General features: G+C 44.3%; 1 protein-coding gene and 1 pseudogene across 1 annotated transcript in view; one reads left to right on the top strand and one right to left on the bottom strand.

Moving 5' to 3' along the window:
- The window catches only part of LOC131519804 (uncharacterized), a 188,347-nt gene extending 177,190 nt beyond the window's left edge, over nt 1–11,157 (bottom strand). Inside the window, exon 1 of the mRNA XM_058743251.1 lies at nt 10,350–11,157. Coding sequence (XP_058599234.1) covers nt 10,350–10,726 — 377 coding nt within the window. The 5' untranslated portion in view covers nt 10,727–11,157. The remainder of the gene's footprint in view (nt 1–10,349) is intronic.
- Nucleotides 10,964–14,553, top strand: LOC131519755 (regulator of nonsense transcripts 1-like; annotated as a pseudogene).
- Nucleotides 14,554–16,826: the final 2,273 nt, after the last annotated feature.

Genomic DNA, 16,826 nt, shown 5'->3' with positions numbered 1-16,826 from the left:
TCATGAGTTCAAGTACCACATCAGGCTCTGTGCTGACAGCTCAGAGCCTGGAGCCTGCTTTGGATTCTGTGTCTCCCTCTCTCTCTCTCTGCCCCTCCTCCACTCATCGCTTGCTGTCTCTCGCTCTCAAAAATAAATATGGGGCGCCTGGGTGGCTCAGTCGGTTAAGCGTCGGACTTCAGGTCAGGTCATGATCTTGCGGTTTGTAAGTTCGAGCCCCGCGTCGGGCTCTGTGCTGAGAGCTCAGAGCCTGGAGCCTGCTTTGGAATCTGTGACTCCCCTTCTCTCTCTGTCCCCTCCCCAGCTCATGCTCTGTCTCTGTCTCTCAAAAAATAAATGTTAAAAAAAAATTTTTTTAATAAACATTAAAAAAATTTCAAAACAGAAATCCAAATGTAGTTGGCTTGAGCAAACAAAAAGAACCTCTTGTTTCTCATTAAAGCAAAAAACAAATGCATCATGATATAAATCGAATTTATTAGAGGTATCCACACCGGAACTCAATAAATATCATTAGAGTTTCATCTTTGCATGTGATGGGCATGATGCTCCCTGTCAACCCAAGAGTCCCATCCCACCAGCTATGCAGCCAATGGAGGGAGACAGCATGAGCCCCTCTCCACCTGCAACATCTCTGTCCTACTGGGCCACATGCCTTATCCTCTGAGTACAGAAGGCAGGGATACGGGTCATCCGTCCACATTGAGGGCAACACTGGGGTGTACGAGATAAGAGCACAAACCTGCAGACACAGGACCCGGGTTTTTTTAAATACGCAGGGATACGGGTCATCCGTCCACATTGAGGGCAACACTGGGGTGTACGAGATAAGAGCACAAACCTGCAGACACAGGACCCGGGTTTGGATGTCAGTCCCACTCATTGCTAATGTGACATCAGGGGAATTGTTCAGCCAATCTGTGCCTCCGTTTCCTCATCCCAAGAATGGAGACAATAAATTATACCTATCTCATCTTTTTGTTGGAGTCACTGAGTTCATACAGGTAAGGCATTTAGAAAAGGACCAGCTCGGGGCGCCTGGGTGGCGCAGTCGGTTAAGCGTCCGACTTCAGCCAGGTCACGATCTCGCGGTCCGTGAGTTCGAGCCCCGCGTCGGGCTCTGGGCTGACGGCTCGGAGCCTGGAGCCTGTTTCCGATTCTGTGTCTCCCTCTCTCTCTGCCCCTCCCCCGTTCATGCTCTGTCTCTCTCTGTCCCAAAAATAAATAAAAAACATTAAAAAAAAAAAAAAATTAAGAAAAGGACCAGCTCCCTAGTAACTACTAGCTCAGCCAACATCAGCAGGGCGGCCTACTAGAAGGAAGAGAAGGACAAGAAAGTAGAGGAATCGGCAACTGAGAGCCCCACCAGAAGCAGACAGAGGAGAGGAAGGACGGTCTGGAAAAGGAATCAGTTACTGGCAAAACGAACCAACAAAAAATCCCCCCCAAACCAGCAGGTGTCTGTCCCTGGCCCCCACATCAAGCTCTAGCCTCTGCTTTGTTCCCTAATAGACTCCCACATAGTTTGGGTGCTGGAAAGAGAACATGTGTTGTGAGCAAATCTCTGTGAATGTCCTGCTTGGCGACATAAATATGAACGTGTTGCTTCTTCTATGCTTTTAAAAAGAAACCACTCTGATATGGCAAAGGTACGGTTTACGGCCCCGCCAAGCATTTTTCCACTTGTAAATCTTGTGGCTAGGTGTCTGACTACAGCAATAACGCTACATTTGAGCGTGTCGTAGGGTGTGGGGGCAGGGGTGGGGGTGGGGGGTGGGGACAAGCCTATGTCAAACAGACCTTTTGAAAAATAATGTTACTCCCTAAAACTTCTTTCCTACAGAAAACGGATCGCTCACGCGTTTGCGGGCAGGCAGCAAGGAGGTGGAAGAGGCAAGGAAACGGGAAAGGAAGGGAGGCAGCAAAATAAACCCACTCCGGCGTGGAGCCCCGGGAGAGGGCACTCCCCAAGACTTCCTATTCGGCACAAAGTGCCGGCAGAGGCGGCGTGCGGGGCTGTGGGGGTACTCAGAGCCGTGCAGCGCTGATTACAGAAGATGAAAGGGCTTGGCAATTTATTTCATCTCACGCTGAAGCACTGCTGACAACCGAAAGTGAGGACAGAAGGATTCATTTGTTCAACTTCTGTTTTAAAAAGCAGACTTCAAATGATACCGCAGAGAAAGAGGAGGAAACGCCGAAGTGTAATAAAAAGCCTTTTTTTTTTTTTTTAAATACGCTAGCTGCAGCATTTGTATTTTGTACCTGGGTGTGGAAGGCAAAGGGGTTGGCTTTACGCGATTGTGATCAATTCCAGAGAACGCGATGTCGGCACGCAGGATCAATTACTCATCGGGTACACCAACCTCACCTCTTCTTACCAAAGTGCACACATGCCTACAACCCTGAGTCCAAAGATCAGTTTGGATGAAAACAAATCCAACCCTACAGTGTTTAAGAACTTCTCAGGACACGGAAAATGGGAAAGATTTCATGCAGGATCTTAACGCTAAAAGGGCATAAGTATACGCTCCGTGACAGAGAATATATTTTAAATTTCATGATCCCAGCCCTTTAAAATTTGAGTTCGCAAATTTAGATTTCCTACATGTATCTCTATTACTGACTGCGTTTCAAGTTTTGGAAGAAAATGTTCTACTTCCTTTTAAATAAAATGTGGTATTATTTTTCATTAACATATTTAGTGTTGGAGAATGAGGCATTATTTTTCATTTCAAAGACTCACATAAATTATTTTGAAATCCAATGTACCTAGCAAAGTGGTCTTATCCCAAAAGATTTATAAAGATGGGTAATATCACATATTGGTAGCCCATTAGCTATTAATGATTAAACACAAATACATACCCAAATATTAATGACAAAGATAAAGAAATACATTCTTCCCATAATCATTAATATTCAACTCAAGTGTCAGTAACAGGAGCACATCACTCTTAAGTAATTTGCTTCTTAAGCAATTCAGTTAAATCATTGATTCTTTTCTTTGCAATGTATATTTTCACTGTGTATTCAATGTAGGTTTTTTTTGTTTTGTTTTGTTTTGTTTTGTTTGCAAGCAATCAGCACCGCGATAGAAATGGAAAAGATTACAGCCGAGGAAAATTCACTAGCTCCCTTAGCCTCCTGAAAGCAGAAACTCAAGAGTTTGTTTTCCAGCAAGTATTTCTGGAGGACCTGCTGTGGGCCAGGCACTCTTTTAGGGACTAAGAATAACATCACTTAGCAAGAGCGCTGCCTGTTCTGCAGGGCCACTGTAGGGAGCTGTGTTGATTTATCTGACCCTCCTCTGGGGGGCACTGTTCACATAAACCGCAGTGCAAAAGGGCCCTCCCCCTGGATTTATGAACTAGAACGCACAACCTTGCTTCTAGCTCAATAGAGGGAGACAGAAAATGGACAAGTAACAGACAAATCAGGTAAGAGTTAGGAGTTTGGTGAACATAAAGATACAGGTAATAATACAGGGAACGTTATAAAGAATGACTGGAGATACAAACAGGGGCCGCATCACATGGACATTTCAGAGAAAAGGGGGGGGGGGCGCCCCCCTCTTTGATTCCAGTTGCAACAACACGGAAGAACCTGGAAGACATTACGCTAAGTGAAAGAAGCCAGACACAGAAAGGCAAATACTGCATCATCTCACTTGTATGTGAAATCTTACCAAGTCAAACTCCTAAAAGCGTAGAGTGGCATGGTGGTTGCCAGGGCCTGAGAGGTGGGGGACACGGGGAGTGATTGGTCAGAGTAGAATCTTTCAGTTATGGAGGGTAAGTGCTGTGGACCTAACGTTCAGCATGGTGACAACAGCTAACAATATTCTACTGTATCCTTGAAATTTGCTAAGAGAGTAGATCATCAGTGTTTTCACCACACACACAAAATGGTACCTACGTACGGTGATAGTTATATTAAATTACTTCGATTGTGGTGCTCATTTCCACAATGTAGATGTATTTTCAAACATCGCACTGTACACCTTAAAATTGGTATGTGTTTTTCAATTATATAAAGTGGAGGAAAAAATAAAAAGAAGGAACATTTAAGCTGAGATTCTCTGCAAAGAAAGATCCAGCCCTGTGGATAGGTTATCTGAGGAAGAATGTCCTAGGTACCGGATGACAAGAATGAGTCTGTCAGTCCCTGGGGTCAGAGAGAATATCTGAGCAGCCAGACTGGTGAGCAAGGGGAGGCCGAAGCAAAGTCAAGGAACAGAAAGGCCATTCTTCAGAGGAGCTGATAGGCTAAGGAGTTTGAACTATGGAGAGTTCCTTCCATTCAAGACAGTGATGCTGGAGATCCCAGAACCATGAGACTGTCTCAACACATGGGGGTGGGGGTGGGGGGTGTCCTCGTCCCATCGTGAATGATTCAGAGTGTCAGATGATGGAATTTTGAACTAAGAAGAGCAGGTATGTTGATAAATTATCACTCAATGGGGATTATTGTACTGAAGTTCTAGTGGTAAAGTAATGATCCAAACCCTACAAGAAGCAAAACTCAAGCCAGGGGTGCTCTAGATCTGTCTGGCTGAGTAATTATTTTTCAAATACACTTGGACACTCAACTGTACATTTTTTGCTCTGTTGTAATGAATGGTATTTAAATGAAACGGAAGGCTGAGCAGCATACTGTGAAAAGGGTCTGTTACAAGAGCTGGTCCACGTACCAGCAGGTTCTGATAAAGCCAACGGCCTTTGCTTAAGTTATATATAGCTTAACATTGAACCTAATATTGAGTGATATTAAATATTGTGCATATTCAGTAATATTCCAATACTGAATCCAACTTAATTATCTACAGCCTAACACAGAATCATGTACACCAAACCATATACAAAATATAATTACTTTGCTACTTAAGTTAGAATTTATTATTAGAAAGAGCAAAGGTTTGGGGAGAAGGTAAAGCACATAAAATCTACTTACTCTAAAATAAAGGTGTTAATAAAAGTCTGAATGAAAAAAAGGAATGTCCAAACTTCAATCGCCATCTAATAAAAATATGTATTTAATTGCAATAATCTGACTTGCAAGTTAGTCTGAATGTCTCATTGTTTAATGAAATTTAAGTCTTCCTGATGTAAGGGATGGATGATGCTCTATCACATTTTACTGACAAAGAAAAAAGTTCCAAAAATGACGCTTTAACCTTTGCAACTCCATTCTAATATACAATATATTGGGCATTATCATACATATACTCAGTTTAAGGCAAAGATTTCATTTCTGTAGAGACAATGTGGGAGGAGTAATGATTAGAGTGTTTTGATAAAGGCTGCCATAAAGTACACTTTTCTTATGTTTGCCTTCGCAAAAGAGTAAAATCACAGGAAAATGCTTTAAAAATATGTCCAGAGACAGTACTTCCGGACACCCAGAAACATGAAAAATAAACCACTGACTCAAGCGCACAAGAATATCAAGAGATGAGGGTGACAATTCAGTCACCCTTCCCTGTTTTATTTTTCCCTTCCCTGCCTTTTTCCTTTTCCTGTCATACAACTTACACACGGTGAAGCACATGTATCTTAAGAACAGTCGAACAGGTTCTGACAAACGTGTACACCCTAAAAACAGCACCCACACCCCAGAAACTTGCTTCAAGGCCCTTCCCAATTAATGTCCTCATCCCCCTGCTAGAGGGAATCACTCTTACATCACTGTAGCTTAATTTTACCAGTTTCAGTAAATTCATTAAAGAGAATTCTATTACTTAGCAATAAAAAAGAAATGCTGATAGACAACACCACGGATCAAGCTCCAAAAAATTCTAAGAAGAAAAAGCAAACAGGGGCGTCTGGGTGGCTCAGTCGGTTGAGCGTCCAACTTCGGCTCAGGTCATGATCTAGCGGTTCATGAGTTCGAGCCCAGCGTCGGGCTCTGGGCTGACAGCTCAGAGCCAAGAGTCTGCTTCAGATTCTGTGTCCCCCTCTCTCTCCACCCCTCCCCTGCTTGTGCTCTCTGTCTTTCAAAAATGAGTAAACATAAATTTTTTTTTTTTGTAAAGAAAAAGCAAACAAAAAAAGAAGTACATACTATGTTATTTCATTTACGTGAAACTCTAGAAATGCCAACTCTGTCTTCACGACAGATCGCTGGTTGTCTGGAACAAGGGAGAGGGATCAGCAGGAGGAATTAAACATGGGCGGAAGTCAATTGAGGGGGGAGGGTATATTCACATGCCAAAACTCACTGAAATGTACATTGAAAATATGTTTACTTGTCTTGTTCAACTATTATCTCAATAAAATTTAAAACCCACCGTCAAATGGTCAGTTTGCAAAGAAAAGTTCACCTTGCAAGTCATACTGAGCTTTGAGGTTCAATAAGCAACGAAGCTTTCCTAATTTATTTGGAAAATGTTTCAACGTTTTTTTTCTCCAAATACTTTTCTCTAATGCAAAGTCCGCCCCCCTCTTTGATTCCAGTTCCACATATGTGTGATTTCTTGATATTGTCCTATAATAAACAGGTCAATGAGTCTTATTTTTTATTATTATTATTTTCACTCTGGGCTTTGGTTTGGCTTATTTATATCGACTTATCTGCAAGTTTGCTGATCTCTTCTCATTTTCCAATCTGTTGTTGCAAACTCCAGTGAATTTCTCATCTCAATTCTCAAATTTCCATTTGACCCTTTTGTAGTTCTCGCTTCTCTCCTCTGGACCCCAATGTGTTCGAAGATTATATCCATCTTTACCATCAATTTTTGAAAATATCTGTAATATTTTATTAAATCCATTGGGCTAGAAGGCTCAGGCTACATTTTCTTTTGGTTCAAATTCTAAGACATTTGTGAATACATGACATCTTAATCTCAGTAGATGACTGATTTAATGTTTTAGGTATTTTGATATAAACTCGAAGCATAAATACTGTACTCTTTAAACCTAAACCCTCTCCGTCCCATTTATCCAGTAGTTTAGACACGTAACTAGGAGATGTGCATTGGAACTCAAGTTAGGAGTTTTGGGAAAACCACCATTATTGGAAGAAAACATTCATAGATCTACTGAATTTTTCAATGGTTTCAACATGTTCACTTATATATTACTAAGTGACCCACTAAAATGACCTAAAGCCCAGCTCTACCTTTGGAATTATTATTCCCCCCTCCCCCTCCCCTTCTTTTTTTTAAACAGGTGATAAGTACCTATTATCTTGTTATAAAGAAACAAATTAATGTCTCAGTCCAGATTCATTTTTTTTTTCAACGTTTTTTATTTATTTTTGGGACAGAGAGAGACAGAGCATGAACGGGGGAGGGGCAGAGAGAGAGGGAGACACAGAATAGGAAACAGGCTCCAGGCTCCGAGCCATCAGCCCAGAGCCTGACGCGGGGCTCGAACTCACGGACCGCGAGATCGTGACCTGGCTGAAGTCGGACGCTTAACCGACTGCGCCACCCAGGTGCCCCGAGTCCAGATTCATTTTTAAGTGATGCTGTACCTGTACACCTCCATGTAACTACCACCCACATTAATATTTGGAACATTTTCATCACCCCCCAATGTCCCTCATCCTTAGTCTGCTTTCCCCTAGAGATAACCAGTTTCCAACTTCTACTAACAGGAAATAGATTTGCCAAATCTTGGAACTCGTGAAAATGAAGTCACATATAAAATACTCTTGTGCATCCAGACTCATTTACAGAAATAATATTGTTGAGATTTAGTTGGACTGTGACAGCAATCGAAAGAATATTCCTTTTTGTTTAGTAATATTCCATTATATAAATATACTGTAATTTCTTAACCCCTTTTTGTACTGATTCTCCTTTGGACTGTTTTCATATTTTGCCTACTATAAATAAAGTTTGCTACGAACATCGTATACATGTTCCTAGAGACACGTATTTCCTTTCTCTTGGCTTAATACCTAGAAATGGAATTGCTGTGTCATACGACAGGTTTACATTTCACATTATCAACAGCATACTTACACTTAGTATTTTTAACGCACATTTTTTTCCACTCTTAAATTCAACTTGTGTTTTTAGATATTACAGATGTATCTTGTATACAACATGCAAATGGGTCTGCTTTTTATCTACTCTTACAATTTCTTTCTAATGAAGTGCTTAATCCATTTATATCTAAAATCAGTATGGCTTTGTTCAGATCACTTTAATTCTACTATCTTGCTATTTGTTTTCTATTTATAGCATCTGTTATTTGCTCCAACATTCATTTCTTGGAATTATCTTTTGAGCTTATAAAGTATTTTCTACTCTACAATTGTATCTTCTTTCTGATTTTTAGCAATATTTCTTGGTGTGTGTGTGTGTCTGTGTGTTTTAGGGTTTAACCTGAACATTGCAATATGCAATCTTTACTTATCACAGTCTCAATTCAAGTATTATATTACGTAAATGACCATATAATGGTATAATTCATTTAATCCCCACTCAATTCCTTGTATTGAACTCATATATTTTAGTTCAACATATTCTATAGACCCCACAATCCATTATTATTATTTTTGCTTCAAACAGTCAACGGTCTTTTAAAGAACTTCAGCAATCTCATGAGTCCAGAAGACTAAAACAGGAGTTCAGGGACCAAGGCTGCAAAGGCCTAAAACACAAAGATTTTAGATCAAAAATTCAAAGAATTCAGCTCAACAGTCTGATCTTCCTTGCCCTTTAAGTCATTTGCTAATGTAAGACAAGAAGGCCAAGAAGTAAAAAAAGTAGAGAAGAAAGTAACCACTATGAGTCTGAGAAACTGGGCAGGACTTTTATCAGTTTAAGGGTTCTGGGGACATAATAAAGGGCATGAAAGGATCACCAATAGGTAAGGTTCTGATAAAAACCCCAAGTATTCAATTGAACCCCAGAAGGGCTACACTCTAAGAGTGAGGTTAAACCAGACATAGTTCATCCTCATGTTCAACATCGCTACTCATCAGAGAAATACCAATTAAAACCACAAGAAGATACCACCTTACACCTTTTTAGAATGACCATCATCAAGAAGACAAAATGTAACAAAAGCCGGAAGAGATGTGGAGAAAAGGAAACCCTTATACACTGATGGTGGGAATGTAAATTTGTGCAGCCACTATGGAAAACTATACAGAGGATATTCAAAAGGTTAGTAAGAACCACCATTGGTCTAGAAATTACACTTTTGGAAATAGGTCCAAAGGAAATGAAACACTAAATCAAAAAGACATCTTCACCCTGATGTTCATACCAGCATTATTTACAACAGCCAAGACAATGAAACAAGCTGAATGTCCATCGATGGATGGATGGATAAGTAAGTTGTGATAGACACACACACACACACACAGAATATTATTAACCCCCACACAAAAAAGAGAAATCCTACCATTTATGACAACATGGATAGACCCTGAAGTCAACTAAGTTAAATAAGTCAGACAGAAAAAGGCAAATACCGTACACGATCTTACTTATATAGAATCTTTTAAAAAAAGAAAACTAACACAGAAAAACAGATCAGACTTGGCGTTACCAAAGATGGAGGGCAGGGGGGACTGACTGGAAGGTGGGAAGGTGATCAAAGGTACAAACTTCCAGTTATCAGACAAACAAGTACAATGGATGTAACATAAACATGATGACTGTAGCTAATACTATTGTACGCATGTAGGAAAGCTCTTAAGAGCTCCTATCACAAGGAACTCTCTTTTCCTTTTATTGTATTTATAAGAGAAGATGAATATTAGCTGAACCTATTGTGCTAATCATTTCATAATATATGTAAATCAAACCATCAGCTGTATGCCTTAAATTTATGCGGCGATGTAGGTCAATTATTTCTCAATAAAGCTGGGGGGTGGGTGGGGGGAGGGGGAACTACTAAAAAAAAAAAAGAAAAAAGAAATCGACCAGCCTTACAAAGAATGAAACCCAGCTGTGAATCGGCTCAATCTGTTTGGATTAAAGTAATCCATGCCTACTCTAATTGCCTGCCAGAAGCTAAAGAAATCCTCTCTGGAGAAAGGTAACTTTTTTTTTTTTTCCAGGAACCTCTATTATTTTTAAACTTAATTTCCATAATTCAATAAAAAAGTTCTCAGGTATACAAAATAAAAGCTCAGGAAAAAAAAAAAAGAAAGAAACTAATGCACAGGTGATCCAGATACTGGTTTTCAGAAACAGATTTTAACTGTGATTAATGGATCACAAGGGATAACAAGATGGAACAATGAACCAGAAAACCGGAAATTTCTATCGAAAGCATCAAATGGAAATTCTCAAACTCAGACTAAAAAACAACACTATCGGAAGTCAGGAATGCAAGAGAGGCCACTTCACACTGGCCAGAAGGGATCAAAGTAAAACTACTCACCGCAGGGGGTTGCGGGGCATTCTGCGGGGAGCTGCTAGCGGTGAAGGTGAAGGGCGGCCCCAGGGGGCTGCAGGGTCTGGGTGCACTAGGTTCGCCGCCCGCCCGCCCGCCCTGCCGCCGCCACAAGTCCAGCTGTACCAAAGTCCCGGTGGCCTCTGGACTCCACCCGATGGCACCATGCGCTGGCGGGCGGAGGGGCCCAGCTCACGGACGTTCATCCTGCTGGACTCCCAAGGGGACAAACTGCTGGGCTGCATACTCAAGCCCAAGTTCACTGACTTCACCCTCCCCAGCCAGGAGCAAAGGTTCGAAGGGCCTGGAGGAGGCTGTGCGCGGGCGGGCAACCCCGACTGCAGCTTGGGAAGCACCGACCGCATCGTGCGTCACGGGTCCGTGGATAACAGCGTAGCCAAACCTCGCCAGTTGCTCACCGAGTTGAACTTTGAATATGTAGATACCTGTGAGGCAAAGGGTCTCCCCGGGCTTGCACGCAGTTTCTGCAAAATACACAGTACTGTTTGCCTGATTTACTGTAAGAGCAGCAAGAGGAGGGGCTGTAACCCACGTGTAAAAACGCCTCGCAGCCGCAATGTAAATCACTTCCTGGGGGCCACATGCACAGAGGCGACTCGCCACCAGGTTGGGCCTCTCTGACAGACGGTTCTGGAATGTTCTAAGGGTGGCTGGCTCACCGTCTTCCTCCTCGGCTTCAATCCTGCCAGTGCTAACTGGGTCAAAGCGCTGCCGTCCGAACGGCCCAGTCAAAACAGCCTCAACTGCACCACCCGGGACCGCTCGGAGCTGAGGCTTCCTGCGCTAACGAGGCAAGATCCCCTTTGAGCAGGAGTAGCTGTGTCCTGGGCACATCACCACCCTGCAGATCAATCCGCCGTGTGGAAGCGCTGGGGCAGGAAAATCCTTCCGCTACCTTGCAGGACTTAGAGAAGCCAGGGTTGGGAGGAGCCAGAGAGCGTCGTCTGGCTATAGGAGGACGCCTACCACGACCGGATCCTAGCTGGTCCCCTCATCAAGGTGGAGGCCAACTCTGATAAGAAACCGGAAAGAGTCCCAGTGTCAAGATAACATTATGGCAAGGCGGCACGTGGTCCTTAACGAGAACACAATTGCCTACTTTACTCTGCCTAAGACTGAGTATGAGTGCTCTGCTAATGAGGCTTCAGCCAGAATTTGTTTGGGATATGCAGCTCACCCAAGGGGACCAGATATGCCTGCGTACAAAGGAAATGGAGTTGGCACCCCCTGTGCAAAGTGATCAGCCACGTCATCGAGATCCCTGTCAATTATGGTGATGAGATCACCACTGAGCTGCAGAGCAGTAATGAACGTGCCTGTGGAGGAAATCATCACTTCCAGGTGGATTTCAGGTGGAAGTCAACCTCGTTCCACAACACGCGGAGCACGCTGAAAATGTTTGCACTGGAGGAGACCTCGATATGGGGTTACATCAGCCACCAGCTGGAGGACATGATCGTCAGATGCCAGCTGCCCCAAAATTTCATGGCAGAAGGACTCCCCAACCTGAACCAGTCTTCAGGTTTACACGTAAAGACTGTGCGGTAAAGACCAACAAGCCAGGATGCAGGAACTGCCAGGCACCGGGAAGATGGTCACCTTGGCCCCCATCAGTTACCACCTGGCCGGGGGAAGCAGTGCACCCCTATTTGTGTTCCAAGTAATACAGGCATCGATCAGCTAACGAGAAGATCCACCAGACAGGGCTGCGGGTCATGCTGTTCTGGATGAGGACTTAGTATCACTTCTGGCCCTGCACAACCAGGTCAAGAGCACGGATAGCCTGCCAAGTTCCAGAAGCTGCACTAACTGAAGGAAGAGACGGGGAGCTGTTATTGGCAGAAGAGAAGCCGCACCTGACCCTGAAGCTCGCCACGGAGAACGAGCTGCTTATGAGCACAGATGTAGGTATGGGTGTGGGCAACGGAGGCCCCTTTTAATTGACGCACGCGCCCATGCCACTGAGCTGGAGGAAATGCATGGTCCTGGGAGCCAAGTAGCTCATCGTCATGGGTGACCAATGCCTGAAGAGGTCCCTCTTCAGGAAGGCATTGCTACAGCAGATCGTATGAAGAAGGGATTGGATTTCCAGTGACCCCCGACCGGATGTTCTAGGTGGCCCAGAGCCCAGAGGAGATTGCCAGCTGAAGCAGCTTCTGCCTGAATAGGAAGGAGACTGCAAACACAGAGTAGATCGTCCCAAAGCTGCTAAAGGAAGGTGCCAAGCCAGACCAGATCGGCATCATCAGGCCCTTATCCGGGGCTAGCATCCTACCTGATGCAACACGTGCAATTCAGAGGCTCCCTGCATCCCGGGAAGTAGAATTCACTCACATGGACACATTCCAGGGCCAGCAAAAGGTCTTTATCTAACGCTCCTGCATATGGGCTACTGAGCAACAAGGCATTGGATTTTTAAACAAGCCCAGACAGCTTAACATGGCCCTGACCAAAGCATGATGTGAGGTCCTTGTCATAGGCGACCCAAAGGTCCTGTCCTCACAGCAGCACTGGAAACACCTGCTGAACTACTACAAAGAGCAAAAGGTGCTGGTGGAAGGCTCCTGAACTCTACCTGTAGTAAAGCTTCCTGCTGCTCAGGAGGCCCAGGGAGCCGGTCAACACCATCTATGCAGGGGTCAGATATGACCCCAGGAGGCTATGACCCCAGGGCCAGGCTATGATCAGAGCAGCCAGAGCTGGCCCTGGAACACGTACTTCCAGACCCATGACCCAGATGGGCATGATCCGTGCCAGGGCCAGCCACACAGCTGCCATGGACATTCCCCATCCCCTTCAACCTGGTTGTGTGGCCCATGCTGCCTCGGGGGTATTTTGGACAGGCCGACCCAGGGAATCCCAAAAGGCAAGGCCGATCCTGGAGGATGCTGGATGAACAGCTCTGAGCTTCCTGGGCCCAGCCACAGGCATCTCCCTGCCCACCAGGCCAGTCAGGAGGTGGCATTACAGCCGTTCTCACTGGGCGCCCTGGCTCAGAGCTCTGTCTTCAGAAGCCAGCCCTCCAAGGTGAGCCAGCCCGGGCTGTCCCAGGACAGTTACCCTTGGCAATCAGTTTCAGTCACACATCGATTGAGGTGGCACTGTTGCAAGGCTCCTCGCAGAGGCACAGTGCAGTGGTGGGGCTGTCCCAGTACCAGAAGGGGACTCAGTCCAGCAGCTCTTATTTTGAATAATAAAAAGTAAAATAAATAAATGGATACCTGTTTTCCGCTGCTGAAACTGGAGGGCTACTGTTAGCCACAGGAGAGGAGCAACTGAGGGAGAGAAGATCCGAGACAGAACAAGGGCCCACCGCTGGCCCACAGGACAAGATGGGAGCCCTCTGCCAGCCAATGGGCAGGGAGGCCCCATGCCAAAGCAGCCACACTGAGTACCCAGGGCGGAGGGAGGAAGCCCCTGATCTCAGAGTAGGCCTTTCGTCTGTTTGCTCTCTTTTATAGAAAGGGGACGGTGTTTTAGAAAGAAGAAAACTTCGCCTTTGAGTGCCCCAGCAGGTCCCTGGCAGGTGGCTCCTTGCAGGTGGCCAGGTTCCACACTGGCCCCCTGTCTGTGTTCTCAGAGGGCTGTCATTGAAAGAAAAAACAGCATTTGCGGGTTTTCTGCATTTGAAAGATTCTTTCAAAGGCGTACTGAAAAATATCTTCGCGCTGAGTTTGTGGTGGATGATGGAGATGGGAGATGTTTGGGATCCTCAAGTTTAGGATCAACACCTGTCACGAGATCCGGAGACACAGTTTTGCTTTCAGTTTTAGCTGCCAATGGCTGTTCCCACATTGAGGGTGGTGAGGGAGCACCGTGCCAGGCCGGACAGCTCCCCGGTTCTCTGCTGCACTCTGAAAATCAAAGCGCTGACCATGTCCGGTGGCCTCGCCCCCTTACTCCAAGGGGTTCTGGCAAGACTGGCTGTGAGGCCAGAGAGCAGGAAGGTGGCTATTCTCAGGCTAATGGCTTCTTCCCAGAGTCCTTCCCAAGGATTTGGTGGAAGACAATGGCCAAGAAGGCCCATCTCTGTGGAGATGTCCACAGTCCCTGTGGCCTGTTAGACAAGCTGAGCGCCCCACCCCTCTTTGTTCTCCGAACCAACCCCAGAATTAAAACCCCTCTACCTGTGGGCACAGGTTCAATGAGCAGGGGGTGGTATCAGAAATAAGTTGGTCCTGTGCCAGAGTTTGGAGGAGTCTGTCACATCAGCTAGTGAAGGAGGCATGTACCTGGATGGAGGTTGCAACTGAAAAACAGGCTGGAGCTTGGAGAACTACCCCTAGGTTCTTGCTCACCGTGGTGACCCCCCAGTGACCACCTAGTTGGGAACCGTGCCTTCCTAGGCAGTAGGGGCCCTGATCTCCCCTTGACACTGGCACTTTTTCGAAGCCTCCAGATTCCAGCTTGTGCACTGGAGAGACAGGGACACCCAGGCCACTTTCCTACTAGCCAGGGCTCTTATTTATTACCGCTGCTATCGGGTTTTGGTTCCCCTCTTTTTCGGTGGGGTGCATCGACACACAGTATGTGTGAGGCATGACCCATTGTGTGACGCACCCCCCTGGTGACTCCCGTGCCCACCAATCCCGTCCCACTGTTCCATTCATTGGAATGCTTTGCCGCCACTTTGTGCTATGTGCTTGCTTCTCTACCTTCCTAGTGGCAGTGATTCTGAGTTCTCCCAAACCAAGGAGCATCTGTACCAAGGCAACTTTGCATTTTTGGTCAATTTGTCTTAAGCTCTTTTAACACCAATAAAGTCTTAATGAGCACACAAACCAAAAACGACATACGACAGTAACCATGTTGTAAGTAACCGTGACAAAGTCGAGCAGCCAAGGTTGTTACACGTTGTTAGATGGTATACAAAATAATACAAAATCTCTGGGAAAAGATGTGACAGTTTTTAATCAAAGTAAGTAATGTATTTTCCTTATGATCCAGCAATTTCTATGATCTTAGCAAACTAAGACAAATGAGCATACCAAAAAAAAGACCCGAATGAGGGTATTTATAGCAGTTTTGTCATATCTCAAAACTAGAATGAGTTCAGTTGTCCATCTATAGAATAAATTAAAAATAATAGGGGCACCTGGGTGGCTCAGTTGGTTGAGCGTCCAACTTCAGCTCAGGTCAGGATCTCCCAGTTTGTGAGTTCGAGCCCCGTATCAGGCTCTGTGCTGACAGCTCGGGGCCTGGAGCCTGCTTTGGGTTCTGTGTCTCCCTCTCTCTCTGCCCCTTCCCTGCTCATACTGTCTCTCTCAAAAATACATAAACATTAAAAAAATTTTTAAAGTAAATAAACTGTATAATATTCATACAATGGAATAGTATTCAGCAATAAAAGAGAATGAACTACCATTATGGATTGAATTGTATCCTCCAAAAAAGAAAGATTGAAGCCTTTACTCCCAATACCTGAGAATTTGACCTTACTTGGAAATGGGATTTTTATAGAAGTAGTCAAGTTAAAATGAGGCTGATGACCAGTAGAACTGGTGTCTTTATAAAAGGGGGGAATTTGGATTCAAAGACTGAAACACAGAGGGAAGATGGTCTGAAGATTCAAAGGGAGAAGACAGTCATGTGACTATAGCGATGCATCTATAAGCCAAGGAATGCCAAAGGTGGCTGCCAGATAGCAAATGCTAGAAGAAGCAAGAAAGAGCTCTGCCCTAGAGCTACCAGAGAGACCACGGCCATTCTAGTGCCTTGATTTCAGACTTCTGGTCTCCAAACTTAGAAAATAAATCTCTATTGTTTGATGCCGCTCAATTTTTGCTGTTTTTTTATGCCCACCCTGGAAATGAATACAACTACTAAAAAAATTTACTCTCAGAAGATGATACAGGTGAATAGATAGATGAATCTCAAAAGCCCTATGTTGAGTAAAAAAGCTTTCCATGAAAGATGCGTACTGTATAATTCACTTTACACGAAGCTCTACGACAGGTAAATCTGTGGTGGAAAAAAAATCACAACAGTGCTTGTTTATGAGCGTGGAAATTGGGGTTGACTGGGAATGGGTATGAGAAAACTTTCTGGGGTGATGATAATGTTCTATATCTTGATAAGGGGTTGGTTAACACAAGTGTTTGCAATTATTAAAACTCAGCAAATGAATGTTAGCAATTTGTACATTTCATTGTATGTAAATTCTACCTAAAACAAAACACACCCTATAAACAAATGCTGAACTCTAGCTAATGGTGTCTGTGGCATTTAGAAAGGAGGGTACTGATGTCTGAAATTTAATTTGAAATGCATTAACGAGTGAGATGGATCGATGAATGGATACAAAGATGGGTAGGCAGATATGTGATTATGCAACTATAATATACTGTCAACGGTAGAATATAGTTGACGGCTATATGAGTGTTGAATGTAAATTTCTTTCTGTTCTTTTGCGTGTTTGAGTATTTTCATCATAAAATGTTAGAG

This window comes from Neofelis nebulosa, chromosome 1 (assembly GCF_028018385.1).
Source record: "Neofelis nebulosa isolate mNeoNeb1 chromosome 1, mNeoNeb1.pri, whole genome shotgun sequence".
Lineage (NCBI taxonomy): Eukaryota > Metazoa > Chordata > Mammalia > Carnivora > Felidae > Neofelis > Neofelis nebulosa.
The sequence above is the reverse complement of the archived record's forward strand: the minus strand, read 5'-3'. Positions and strand labels throughout refer to the sequence as shown.